The sequence below is a fragment of the Scyliorhinus canicula genome, chromosome 9 (genome assembly GCF_902713615.1).
Source record: "Scyliorhinus canicula chromosome 9, sScyCan1.1, whole genome shotgun sequence".
NCBI lineage: Eukaryota > Metazoa > Chordata > Chondrichthyes > Carcharhiniformes > Scyliorhinidae > Scyliorhinus > Scyliorhinus canicula.
The window spans coordinates 131,258,148-131,271,829 of NC_052154.1; the positions used below are offsets into that span (position 1 = coordinate 131,258,148).

Genomic DNA, 13,682 nt, shown 5'->3' on the forward strand with positions numbered 1-13,682 from the left:
CCTCAAAACATTCCTCCTGCATCAGTGACATTTTTCCATCTCCGACACCAATCATCCCAGGGCTTCTCAGACCAATTTAGTGCTTCTTAATAGCAGTTTGTGATCCCATTAACAACATGATTAAGATTGTCATGACACACAGGATCCTTCATGTTGGAGGAAGGAATCTTTCATTCCAATCGAGTCAGATTGGACCCAGGTTAGAGTATCTAACCGCACAGCTCTATTAAAGTTCACCCATGGACATAAATTAAACTGTACTTCATACACTTTGAAACTGAAATTTATTGAAGAAAATAACAAATACTCATTAAAAGTTTCGAGCACAGTGCACATCTGTTCATTATTTATAAAGCAATTTTATTTTCAGCCTACAAAAGGACACATTTTTATTTAAACAGCCACAATGGGAAGAACTAAAATTTCTTCCAAGTAATATGAAGGAGGCGCTACCTATAAACCAAAGGAAATAGGCACACAACACTGTACTATGCACTGTCCGTATACCATCTTCACAGTGATTCCCTGTCAAGGGATATGAGCCCAAGTTCACAATAGGCCCTAGAAACAGCTGCAAATAAGAGCAACCATCAGATTATCTCCTAAAATGTCCAACAGTTCTTTTTATTTTAACCAAAATATTAACCCAAATGTAAGGATAAGCTCTGGTTAGTGCTGCCACCTTTCAACCAGTGTTTCTGTTGAGAAGGGATGGGGAGGGGTGTTATTTCTGTCACCCTTCTATAAGATTTAGAAATTAAACCCTAAAGCAAGTTCTTTGATCAGCGCAGCCTCTTGGAGGTAAAGGGAGATCCTCAAAACTCAAATGACCAGATTAGGGCCTAACAGAATACCACTCGATCTATTAACTTTTGCTCTATGAGGCGTTGACAAATCTGTTGTGCATCTACAGCATTTTTATTATTTCATTTCAGAACTTTTAGTATTATATTTTGTTTCCATTTGACCATAAAAGATTTACATGCAAGATAAACAATATATGGTCAATGGTGAAACTCCAAATACTGAATTTAAACTATAGTAAACTAATCCTCATGCTCCAATTCTTAAGAATGGCACAACTCAACATTAATTTACATCAATGCAATGCAGGTTCTCTCTCATTACTACAATGCATAATTAAGATCTGTTAGGCAGCTAAAGGATTTTGATATATATGTTGACCAAAATGGTTTTCAGAGACTAACCAGAGGTTGCACACCAATAGTGTCCAAACCAAAGTGTGCCAGGATATTTGTTTTTGGTGGGGGGTGGAAGGGGGAGATAGAGAGAGGAGGGATATGTATGCTCAATTCTACAGTGCAAAGTTGCCACGTTTTGCTACTTATTTTGAGGCCTGTAATTATGCTCTCATCTTAAGGCATACTAAGTGACATTCTGTCAATGCTGTTCTTTACAAAATACTTTTGACTGTCTGGTGCTCGGTCACAGATATATCACAAATAGAAGGTGCTTAAGAACCCCAGGATGCTAACAAAAATGTTTTCCCAACAACTGTCCCAGGCTCATTTTTATAGTATCACAGCACCAAAAAGTGATGTGCCAATACCCAAATGCAGTGCTGCATGTGTGCAAATAATTTTTATTAGTGTACATTTTTAAAATCTATTATGTTGTTAGTCAATGCACAGGAACGGAATTTAGCGACAACATCAGATTCTCCTTGGCAAAGTATAGCACAGGTTAAATTAAAACTAATGCTATTTCTACACTGTCTCAATAACGTGCCTTACTAACCTTAATTTCAGAAAATTGCCTCCAACTGTTTTTTAAATTTCCCACCTCATCCACCACAGTGAGAGACTATTCAGCTTGGTGACCATGAATTCACGCATTAAACTGTCCACAGTTCAACAAGATCAGCATAAAGGACTGGCTTTGGTCTAGCTCTCAAATTCAATTCTGGTTTGACACAGCCAAGAATGAGAAGAATCTTCAATGTGATCTGGATTCAAACTTAAGACCCAGGAGTGAAGTTAGTGTGCTAACCTCAATGTGCTACTTCTCTGTCCATAAAATTGTAACACCTACTGCCCTCCTTGCAGAAACTGTCTTTACACTTTTTATCACAAAGTGTCAAAGAACAATCACTAGGAGCCAGCAGACTCTTAATAGATAAATTTATTTGCAATGAGCACTTAGCCAAGGATTAACGTTGAGCAGCCTTCGGCTTAATGCCCAACAGTCCCACATTATTACTTGTCATTTCTGCCTATTCCTTTGCTCCAAAAACTATAACGCATCACATTCTTCCCGCTAAAGGCAATAATAGATGGAAAATTAATAACGTATCTTCCGTAGGTAATTTTACATTTAATTTTTGGCCTTGTGTAATGCCAGACACTAGGGAAAATGTCATTTTTGTCAGCCTTCCCCGAAATTCCCTTCCACATGAAGAAAAGGTGTCCTAACTCAGCAGCTCAAAACAGTGATGAAACAGCTATGAGTGAAGAGGCTTTGCATCCCAGGCATTATTGGTTCATTTCATGGTTGCTCTGTAGCTGTTCTTACTGTTTACAAAGGATTCACTGTAACCCTCTGATAATACCAGCAATACCACTGATTAACTGACAGCACAGCCCACGCTCAGCTAATGTATTCTGGTCAACTCTTCAACGATTTTTATCAGGTCATCTACAGTTGCTTCTCTCTTCATCCCACTTCCGTCATCAATCTGAAAATAAAACCAGTCACGTAAGTGTCGAAAGTCCAACAACCCATGAACTATCCAAGCTTTATTCCTGGTAAAAACACTCAACTATAGAATAGGCAAGAAAGAAGTGCAATTTACAAAGCAATAGACTTGCCTACTGCTTGAAAACTTACAAACTACTCATCAGTAAAAGATCTCAACATTCAGAGCCGATCCTCAGCAAAAACAGTTGCGTCATTTGGCAAAATATCCTTCAAAGAGAAGTTACCTAAATATTTGGCTCGGGAATAGATTTCTGGTTGGGTATATGTAAGCATATGAATTAGGAGCAGGAGAAGGCCATTCAGGACCACAGGTCTGCTCTGCCATTTGATAAGATCATGGCTGATCTGACTGTGGCCTGAACTCCATTTCCCCATCTATCCCCTTTGACACTCTTGTTAGTCAAGAATCTAACTCCGTGTCGAGGACCCAGGTTCGATCCCGGCCCTGGGTCACTGTCTGTGTGGAGTTTGCACATTCTCCCCGTGTCGGTGTGGGTTTCGCTCCCACAACTCAAAGATGTACATGGAAGGTGGCTTGGCCCCTTAATTGAAAAAAATAATTGGGTACTCTAAAATTATTTTTAAAAAGAATCTAACTCATTCTTTAAAATATCCAATGATCCTGCATCCACTGCTCTCTGGGAAGAAAATTCCACAGGTGAACGATACGTGGGAGAAAAATCCTCATCCGTCTCAAATGGGAGATCCTTATTTTTAAACTGTGCCCCTAACTGTTTCTCCCAAACATAATTTCACCATCCAGCCTGTCAAGTCCCCTCAGGATCTTGCAGGTTTCAATAGGATAATTTCCCATTCTTCAAAACGCCAATGGATAGAAGCCCAACCTTTCCTCATAAGGCAACGCCATCATCCCAGATTATCAATCAAGTATATCTTTTCTGAACTGCTTTGTGGATGTGTGGAGAAGGGGTGCCCCAGGGGCCGCTGTGGAGGTTGGATGTGGCATTGTTGGCAGATGTGGCACTGTTAGGGCGTGAGAGGATAGTTGCGGCGATACAAACGTACGTGGAATTCAATAAGAACGAGGAGGTCACACCCTCCATGTTCTGGGAGGAGTTAAAAGCAATAATCCAGGGGGAGCTGATCTCGATGAAGGTGCACAGGGAAGTGGGAAAGATGGAGGCACAGCAATTGGTAGAGGTCATTCTGGCAGTGGAGTGGCAGTGTTTGGTTACCCCAAAGGAGGAGTTGTTGAAGGAGTGGAAGAAGGTTCAGATGGAGTTTGAAATGGTTTAGACGGTGAAAGCAGTTGGTCGGTTCGCCGGGTAGAAGGGGCATTTTATAATCATTGGGACAAGGCCAGGGATGCTTGAGACCTTCTACCGGGGTTGTGGAGGTCTGACTCGGACATGAAACAATTCCGGGATGGTTTCGATTTCCAGGTGCTCGAAGAGGGGAAAGTGCAAGGGTCGCAGGCCCCGCTGGGGCTGGAGGAGGTTATAAGGTGCATCTGCTCTATGCAATCTGGAAAGGCTTAAAGAGTCCGGATGGATTCCCAGCGGAATTTAATAAAAATTTTGCAACGGAGCTAGGGCCTCAACTAATGTAGCTGTTCAATGACCAATTAGGCTGTGGTGAGTTGCCCCCCACCCACATTAGCACAGGCTTTGATCTTGAAAAAGGATGAGGATCCGGCGGAATGAGGGGTACACTTTCTCCGTTATATTTTGCATTGGCAATTGAGCCGCTGGTGATTGCGCCAAGGATCGATAGTGTGGATTATTATAGAGAGGGGAGTTATGGAGTGTCCCTAACGTGGGAGATTTCCTGTTATATGTGACATACCCGCTCTTCAGTGGGAATAGGATTATGGAGGTGTTGGGTAAGTTTGGCTCCTTTTTGGAGTACAGAATTAATGTTGGGAAGAGTGAGGGGTTCCCGGTGAGCTCTCAGGGACACGGAGGACAACTGGAGAAGCTGCCGTTCCGGATGAAGAGGTGGGATGCTCTTACGTTATTGTTGGCTGGGTGGGTCCAAAATGGTGAAAAAATGCATTAAAAATTTTTTTTTTTTTTTTTAAATAAGTGTTTTTTATTGAGTTTTTGGCATACAAAACAAATATAAATATGAACAAACAGTAGGAGGTAAACAGTAAAACTAGAACTATTTGCACCAAGATAGATTTTGACGACATAAAAACATCACAGTTTTCCCTTCCTTTTATTTTATTCCTTCCTCACAGCGTTTGCTGTGGTAATTGTGGTCCCTTGCGTTATGCTCCCCACCGGTTTTCCCTTTGCTTTTCTTCACATTGGTTCAGGTTGTTGTTGCACCTCCCCCTGCGTCTCCTGGTTCCTTTGTTGGGCTTGGCCGAGTTATTTTGCACTCCCCCCCCCCCCCCCCCCCCCCCCCCTTGCTGTGTCACGGATATCCCCTCCTGATCTTTGGCTTCCTAGTTGTTGGCTAAACAGGTCTTGGAACAGCTGAATAAATGGCTCCCATGTTTTGTAGAGGCCTACTTCCGACTCTCGGATGGCAAATTTAATTTTCTCCATTTGGAGAAATTCCGACAGGTCGGACAACCAGTCCACAGCTTTGGTTAGTGTTGCTGACCGCCAGCCTAGCAGGATTCGTTGGTGGCCGATTATGGAGGCAAAGGCAAGGGCGTCAGCCATCCTCCCCATGGAGAGATCTGGCTGCTCTAATACCCCGAAGACTGCCACTCTCGGGCATGGCTTCACCCTATTCCCCACCACTTTGGACATTGCCTCAAAGGAGACTGTCCAAAACCCAACAAGTCTGGGGCAAGACCAGAACATGGCGGCGTGCTTGGATGGGCTTCCTCGGCACCATTCACATCTGTCCTCCACATCTGGGAAGAACCAGCTCATTCGGATTCTGATTAATTGGGTTCTGTGTATCACTTTTAGCTGCATTAGGCTTAGCCTTGCGTATGTGGAGGTGAAGTTGACCCTGTGAAATGCTTCGTTCCAGAGTCCTCACCCTATTTCGTACCCAAAGTCTTCCTTCCACTTCTCCATTGTGTCATCCAGTTAGGCGTCCCCCCCCCCCCCCCCCCCCCCCCCCCCCCCCCCCCCCCCCCTCACAGTCGTCCGTACATATCACCACAGTTCCCTTTTCTAAGATGTCCACATCCAGCAGATCCTCTAGCAGTGACTGACGTAGTGGTCGTGAGTACGTTGTTGTTTCTTTTGATCAGAAGGTTTTATAGTTGTAGGTACCAAAGTTCATTGCCCCCCCATCAGCTGGAATCTGGAATCTTTCGACCTGACAGCTCTTTAACCTGCGGTTGTTGCAGATGGGGCTTTATCGGACATCTCGGTTACCCCGAAATGCAGTCGTAGTTGGTTCCACGACTGGAGTGTTGCTACCACCACTGGGTTTGTTGAATATTTATTGGGTGGAGATGTGGGTTCTTCTGTAGGAGCCCTACTCCATGAGCACCTACTCAGCTTCTGGCTCCTTTATCCACCCCTTTACTCTCTCTGCGGCCGCTGCCCAGTGGTAATATAGGTTTGGGAGGGCTCCCCCCCCCCCCCCCCCCCCCCCCGTGGATCTTGTTCTCTGCAATACTCTCCTTGGAATCCTTACACTCTCCACCGTCCACCCCCCCACCACCCCACACCCGTTTTTCTCTCAATATAATCGCCAAAATCAGTTTGTTCAGTGAGTTGAAAACGGCCGTGGGGTTGTAGATCGGGATGGATCTAAAGAGGAAGAGGAACCTGGGCAGTACGTTCATTTTGATCACCTGCACCCTCCCTGCCAGGAAGAGTGGGAGTGTGTTCCATTTCTGCAGGTCCTTTTTTACTTCTTCCGTCAGGCTGGTCAGGTTCCACTTGTGGATCCCGTAATGGAATTTGTGCCGAACCCTTCCAGCTCTGCCCCTCCCTTTTGCGGGTTCACCGGGAAGATCTCGCTTTTGCTCGTTAGGTTTGTAGCCCGAGTAGGCTCCAAACTCTTAAGAGCGCCATGAATGCTCCCATGCTGCTTCGCGGGTCTGAGACGTAAAGGAGCAGGTCATCAGCATAGTGTGTGACTCTGCTCTCTGCCTCCCCTCCGGATCCCTTTCCAGTTCTTTGACGCCCTTACCGTGATCGCAAGTGGCTCAATCGCTCGGGTGAACAGCAGCGGGGTTAACGGGCATCCCTGCCTCGTGCCCGTGTAGCTGGAAGTACTTAGAGAAGGTGGAGTTTATCCGCATGCTCGCTGTGGAAGCATTGTACAGGAGATTCACCCTGCTCCAAGCCTGAACCACTCCAGCACCTCTACGAGGTACTTCTATGCGACTCTGTTGAAGGCTTTTTCAGCATCGAGGGAGATGATCACCTCAGGTGTTCTCTCCTCGGATGGGGTCATGATCACGTTCAGCAGGCACCAAGTGTTCAAAGTTAGCTGTCTACCTTTGACTAAGCCCGCCTGGTTTTCTGCCACCACCTCCAGTACACAGTCCTCCAGCATTTTGGCAAGAATTTTGGCCAGTATTTTTGCGTCTATCTTTAGCAGCGGGATGGGTTTGTAGGAACCACATTCTGTTGGGTCTTTGTCTTTAGGTATCAGCGAGATTGAGGCTCGTGCTAGGGTAGGCGACAGTGTGCCCCTCGCCAGCGAGTCCATGAACATCTCCCGCAGGTGCGGGGCCAGTGCTGTCGTGAACCTTTTGTAAGAAGTCCGCTGGGAAACTGTCTGGTCCCGGCGTCTTTCCCACCTGCCTGGGGCTAATACTCTACATGATCTCTCCCAGTTCGAGCTGTGCTTCCAGGCCTCGTTTCCTGTCTTCCCCCACAACTGGCATGTCCAGTCCATCAAGGAACTGCTTCATCCCAGAGACTCCTGCTGGGGGCCCCTAGGTGTACAGCCCCTGGTAGAAGGTCTCGAAAGCCTTGCTGACCGTGTCCGATTCGGCTACTAATTTGCCTTTGCTGTCCCTGATCCGTCCCGTTTCCCTTGTGGTTGTCTGCTTTCTCAGCTGGTGAATGAGCAGGCGGCTAGCTTCATCTCCATGTTTGTACAGGGACCCTCATGCCTGTCAGAGTTGGTGCACTGCTTTTCTTGTGGAGAGCAGATCAAAGTCCATCTGAAGCGTTTTCCTCGCTACCAGGGGCTCAACAGTCGGGGCCTGAGTATCGCCGGTCCACCTCCAGTATGGAGTCAACAAGCTGTTGCCTAGCCACCATAGTGCTTTAAATGCGATAATTTCTCCCCTTCAGCACCTCCAGGAACGTGGAGGGTGAGACCTCCCTGTTCTGGTTTTTAGTAATATACTCGTCTATGGCCTGTGATATTTCTAGCAAAAAGCCTCGTCGGCCAAGGAGGGGCATGTCCAACCTCTATAGGGGACGTTGGGCATGGCTCGTCTCCAACCTCACATCCAAACAATGTGGAGCGTGGTCGGAGATTACGATCGCGGCGTATTCCGCCCTTACTAGCCGTGGAAGCACTGACTACAAAGAAGTCGATCCTTGAATAGACGTTACGTACTTGGGAGAAGGAGAACCTTCTCCCCTGGGTAGTGAACTGCAATGGGTCCACCGCCCCCATCTGCTCCATAAATAGGCTAAGTTCTTTCGTCATGTTGGAGGTCTTTCTCATTTTGGGATTCGACCCATCAATCCGTGGGTCCTGTACGCACCTATTTCTCCCTTACGTTGCCTTCACCCCCATCCCAAAGCTAATTCCCCCCCCTTTCCCGTTTCTTCACCTGATAAACCCCGTTATCCGCTATCTGCCCCCCGCAACCCCTCCACCAAGTGCCTTCCCCTTGCTGGGGACGCGCCGCAGTCTTCTTCCTCATGAATCCCGGTGCTAGCTACCTTGCTAGTGTGGTGGCCCTCCTCCCGGGAGTTGTAACAGCACCTCCCGTTGCCCGATCTCTGGGCTCCCTTTCCACCATTTCCCCCACCTTACCCTGTGCTCAGCTGTACTTAGATCATCCTTCCCTCGCTTGCTACTCTCGTCTCCAAAACAGAGCAGTGTTCTCGTGCGGAAAGCGAACGCTGTGGCAATGTTGGCTGTACAGGCTTAAAAGGGAGAGAACATTTTTTGTTAAAACGTTGCGTTATGTCTCATTCTGCGGGCTCTTCATCACTGTCCCTGCTGCTGCTTCTCCAGGCCAACCTCTGCGACGAAGGGACTGTGAAAAAGTGTTCCCTGCCTTGATATGTGACTAGATACAGAATTCTGAATCTTGTGCCCTTTCTGTACAGAATCTTGTGCCTGTTGCTTTGTTAAATTCGGCCCGCACTTGGCTAGGTCAGCCCCAATGTTCTGGTCGATCCGGATCTTGTGACCATGCCAGCTGCAGTTTTTGGACTGTCTGGCCCAGTGCAGGATTTGCTCCCGGTCCTGGTACCGGTGCACTTTTGCAATTATCCCCTCGGCTGTTCCCCAGTTTTGGGCTTTGGTCGGAGCGTGTGCTCTGTCGATTTCTGGTGGGTTGGGGAAGCTGTCACTTCTCACCAGGTAACCCAGCATTTGGGCCACATAATCTGCAGGGTTCCTACCTTTGTTCCAGTCGGCCCAAGATCTGTAGGTTCTGCCGCTTCGACTGGTTCTCCTGATTCTCAACCTTTCCTCTCAGGTCGCCTTGTGTGGCTACCAGCTTTGCCACCTCGTTTTCCAGGGTGACAATCCGGTCGCTCTGGTTTGTTGTGGTCCTCTCCAGATCTTTAATCGTTGCCCAATGGGCCTCCAGTCACTTTTCGGCTTTGTCCAGGGCCATCTGCATATTCGCCAGAGCTTCGGCTACTGCACTCTCCACCGCAGCTTGTTTGAGTGATTTCATCTCATTTCAGTGTTCCCTCAACTCTCGAGTGTTATGGGTCAGGGTGTAGAAACTCCAAAGTATATTATGAAATCCACCTGACCTACAACCTTTATGTCGAATTTGGCTGAGATGAGCACTTCCCTGCACGTGTAATTCAAAAGTCTCCCTAGACACTTTAATCAAAATAAGCTTTATTCTAAGAACTTCGTTAACATATATCTTATATGTATATATATAATATATATATATAAAACATTCCCATAATAAGGAGAATGCCTTCCATTCATCCTCTGGTGAGGGGGGCTTCTCGTGTGGCGGGTCAGTTCCTCTCGCTCTGGCGAAGTCCACGATTCGTCGCCTTGTGCGCTGGTCGGTTCAGCCGGTTGCTGTTTGTCCAGGATCTTCCCACTCCTGGTCTCCAATCATCTTCTGGACTGGCTGTTATTTGTCATCTTTCCTTCTTAGTTTTGTTGGCGGTGTGGGGATGATGTGCCTTGTTTACAGGCATGTTCAGGCAAAAAGTGCCTATTTTTCGGGTTCGTGGAAGGAGAGCCACCTGATATGCGACCTCTCAGCGCATCCCTGTCACCGGAAGTCCCAAAAGGTGAAAATGATGATCTTTCCGAAGTTCTTATTTATTTTCCAGAATCTGATTTACTTACCTAAATCCTTTTTTGGGAAAGTTAATAGGCTGACCTCAGCTTTGTGTGGGCAGGTAGGGTGCCTCAGATCCAGAAAGCATTTTTGCAGAGGGACAGGCAGTCAGAGGGGTAGGTGTTGCCAAGTTTGTTATTGGGTGGCAAATATCAAGATGGTTCGGAAATGGGTCATGGAGGGAGGAACAGTTTGGGGGTGGATGGAGGAAACTTCCTGTATAGCGTTGAGTTTGAGGACACTGGTGGTGGTTCCACTTCCATTCTCACCAGCCAGGTAATCTAGGAGTCTGGTAGTTGTAGCTTAGTTAAGGGTTTAATTTAGGCAACATTTTAAGTTAGAGGGAATGTCATTGTCGGCGCCGATATGTGGGAACCATAGGTTTATCTCGGCGAGGTTGGATTCAACGTACAGGGTTTGGGAATGGGAGGAGGGGAGAGAGGTTTAGGGATCGGTTTGTGGAGGGTAGATGTGCAGGGCTGGAGGAACTGGTGGAAAAGTTTCAGCTTCGGGGGGGGGGGGTTGTTCTGGTATGTGAAAGGAGTTGGCCATGTTTCTGCGGTTACCACCCCCTTTATTGATGGACAAGGTTGTCTCTAAGGATGAGGTTGGGGCAGAAAAGATTTCAGATATCTGTGGACAGTTGAGGGAGAGGGGAGAAAGAGGAAATGGGAGGAGTTGGGTGGGCATTCAAAGGAGGGGTGTGAGATGAAGCCTTATCTAGGATAAACTGTACCTCCTCATGTGCAAGATTGAGCCTGATTCAATTTAAACTAGTGCACAGAGTGTAATGGCCAAACGTAATAATAATAACTTATTGTCCCAAGTAGGCTTCAATGAAGTTACTGTGAAACGCCGCTAGTCGCCACATTCTGGCGCCTGTTCGGGGAGGCCGGTACGGCCAACAATAGGTTATCTCCGGAACTGGGGGACAGATGTGAGCAGTGTTTTTTTAAAAATAAATTTAAAGTACCCAATTTTTTTTTTCTAATTAAGTGTACTTTAGCTTGGCCAATCCATCTACCCTGCACATTTTTGGATTGTGGGGGTGAGACCCACGCAGACATGGGAAAAATATGCAAACTTCACACGGACAGTCACCCGGGGCTGTGATGGAACACGGGTCCTCGGCGCCGTGAGGCAGCAGTGCTAATCACTGCTCCACTGTGCTGCCCTTAATGTGAGCCATGTTTAAGGGGGCCAGCGACCACACAAACATGTTATGGTCCTGTTTGAAACTGCTCAGATTCTTGGGAGTCTTTTTTTAAGACAATGTTGGAGATTTTAGGAGTATGGGTGGCACCGAGCAGGTGAGTACCAATATTTGGGGTACTGGATGAGCTGGGAGTTTAGGAGGGGAGAGAGGCTAACATGTTGGTTGTTGCCTCCCGGATAGCCCGGACAAGAGTTTTGTTAGGGTGGCAATTCAGAGCCACCTAGGACAATGACGTGGGTGGGAGACCTTTTGGCGTTTCTGCATTTGGAGAAAATTAAGTTTGCCGTCAGGAGCTCAGATGGGGTGTTTCATTTGAGGCAGAGGCTGTTCATCTCTTTCAAGAATTGGTAATTGTCGGGGTGGCGATGTTATAATAAAACACCCCACATAAGGCAGGATGGTGGGTCAGTTGTTGGATATGAAAATTGTACAGGGCTGAATGAGTGTTGTGTTTTTTTTTGTAAAATGGAAAATGCCCTGAATAAAAATATTTTCAAAACATATACTTGTAAAAACTTAAATACAGCAGCAATGCCTTAAAAATACTGCAAGTGTTGGAAGTAAAAAATAAGGACAGTAAATGTTGGAAATGCTCAACAGGTCAGGCAGTATCTGTGGAGAGAAACTGTTCTTGACAAAAGGTCATCAGCCTCTTGATCTTCTCTCTAGATGCTACCTGATCTGCTGAGTATTTCCAGCATTTTCTATTTTTTAAATAGTGATTCTCCTTCATACATGTGTGGGGAATTCCACTTCACTTGCAAGAACTTTTGAAGATTGGATTCTTGAGGATGTGCTATCTGGTGATTGGCTTTTCATGCAGATTGGAGCTGTTAATATGGGTCTGGAGCACATGATGCAATGCCAACATGTTTTGGCCAATTGAAAAATAAATAATGTATTAAGATAGAATTTAATAATTTATGTGCAAAGATATTGTGAGTAATTAGTTAGTCACACTTACCTGTAAGCCTGCAGCCACCTCCTGCATTTTAGGTCGGCTGAGATCCAAGAAACTCTCGATAAGGTCTCCATCTATGAATCCTGCAGCAGGTTCAGTTTTTCGCTCTGAATGAAACGATCTCCAGGTAAAGTGTAGTCATGGAAGAGTTCTTTTGAAGACAAATTTATTAACATTAAACAGCAAAGGCAGCTTTACACCCAAACTCCATCCATCACATGTTACCATATCCCTCAATCCTTTTAAAAAAAATAAATTTAGAGTACCCAATTCATTTTTTCCAATTAAGGGGCAATTTGGTGTGTTCAATCCACCTACTCTGCACATCTTGTGTTGTGGGGGCGAAACCCACACAAACACGGGGAGAAAGTGCAAACTCCTCACGGACAGTGACCCAAAGCCGGGATCGAACCTGGGACCTCGGCGCCGTGAGACTGCAGTGCTACCCGTGCCACCGGGTTTGCCACCGTGCTGCCCTCATATCCCTCAATCCTGACACTCCCTGGTGCTCTATTCTAATCAGATATTCTGATTAAAGAGCAGTAAAAGTTCAAGAACCATGATGTTGAGAGTTATTTTATAAACATCACAGAACAATTTAATTGGCAATTAATGCTTTATGAAGTGTTCACAGTCCGACATCACTATAACACCTCCTTGTGTTCAGTGTTTATGTTGGAAACACTATGGAATCTATACTCCAAATCTGACCATGAAGGTTCAGGGGGAAAACAGAAAGACCAGAGTGAAAATACATTTAGAAAAACATTAAAAGCACTGTAAAGTTGTGGTTAACGGACTTTTCATATAAGACTTTCTAGATAAGACGTCGACCATAGATGATTACGGTTGTATCTATGCTTAATGACATTAAAATAGTTTCCCTCAGACTTCTCACAGATATATTTAAGGAATGAGGAAAGGAGTGTACATTTTTACAAACTACTGCCCTACTCGGTATTCACAAAATTGTGAATCTCAGTCTTCACACAGGCTTCCATTGACTAGCAACTTAACTGGGCCAGGTCCGTAAATACTGTGGCTCCAAGAGCAGATCAGAGGCTGGGTATTCTGCGACAACTGACTTGCATTCGAATTCCCCAAAAGGCTCTCCATCATTCTGGAGGCTCAAATCATAATGATAATAATCTTTATTGTCACAAGTAGGCTTACATTAACACTGCAATGAAGTTACTGTGAAAAGTTCCTAGCTGCCACATTCCGGCCCCTGTTCGGGTACACAAAGGGAGAATTCAGAATGTCCAAATTACCTAACAGAACGGCTTTCGGGACTTGTGGGAGGAAACCGGAAAAACCCACATAGACACAGGAAGAATGTGCAGACTCCACACAGACAGTGACCCAAGCTGGGAATTGAACCTGGG

The 13,682-nt window shown here is 46.0% G+C and overlaps 1 protein-coding gene across 1 annotated transcript in view; it reads right to left on the reverse strand.

Moving 5' to 3' along the window:
- Nucleotides 1–267: 267 nt before the first annotated feature.
- Nucleotides 268–13,682, reverse strand: part of ddb1 (damage-specific DNA binding protein 1) — a 181,695-nt gene continuing 168,280 nt past the window's right edge. Inside the window, exons 26-27 of the mRNA XM_038807595.1 lie at nucleotides 12,301–12,424; nucleotides 268–2,695 (exon numbers count right to left, since the gene is read on the reverse strand). Of these exons, the coding sequence (XP_038663523.1) occupies nucleotides 2,612–2,695; nucleotides 12,301–12,424 (208 nt within the window). The 3' untranslated portion in view covers nucleotides 268–2,611. The remainder of the gene's footprint in view (nucleotides 2,696–12,300; nucleotides 12,425–13,682) is intronic.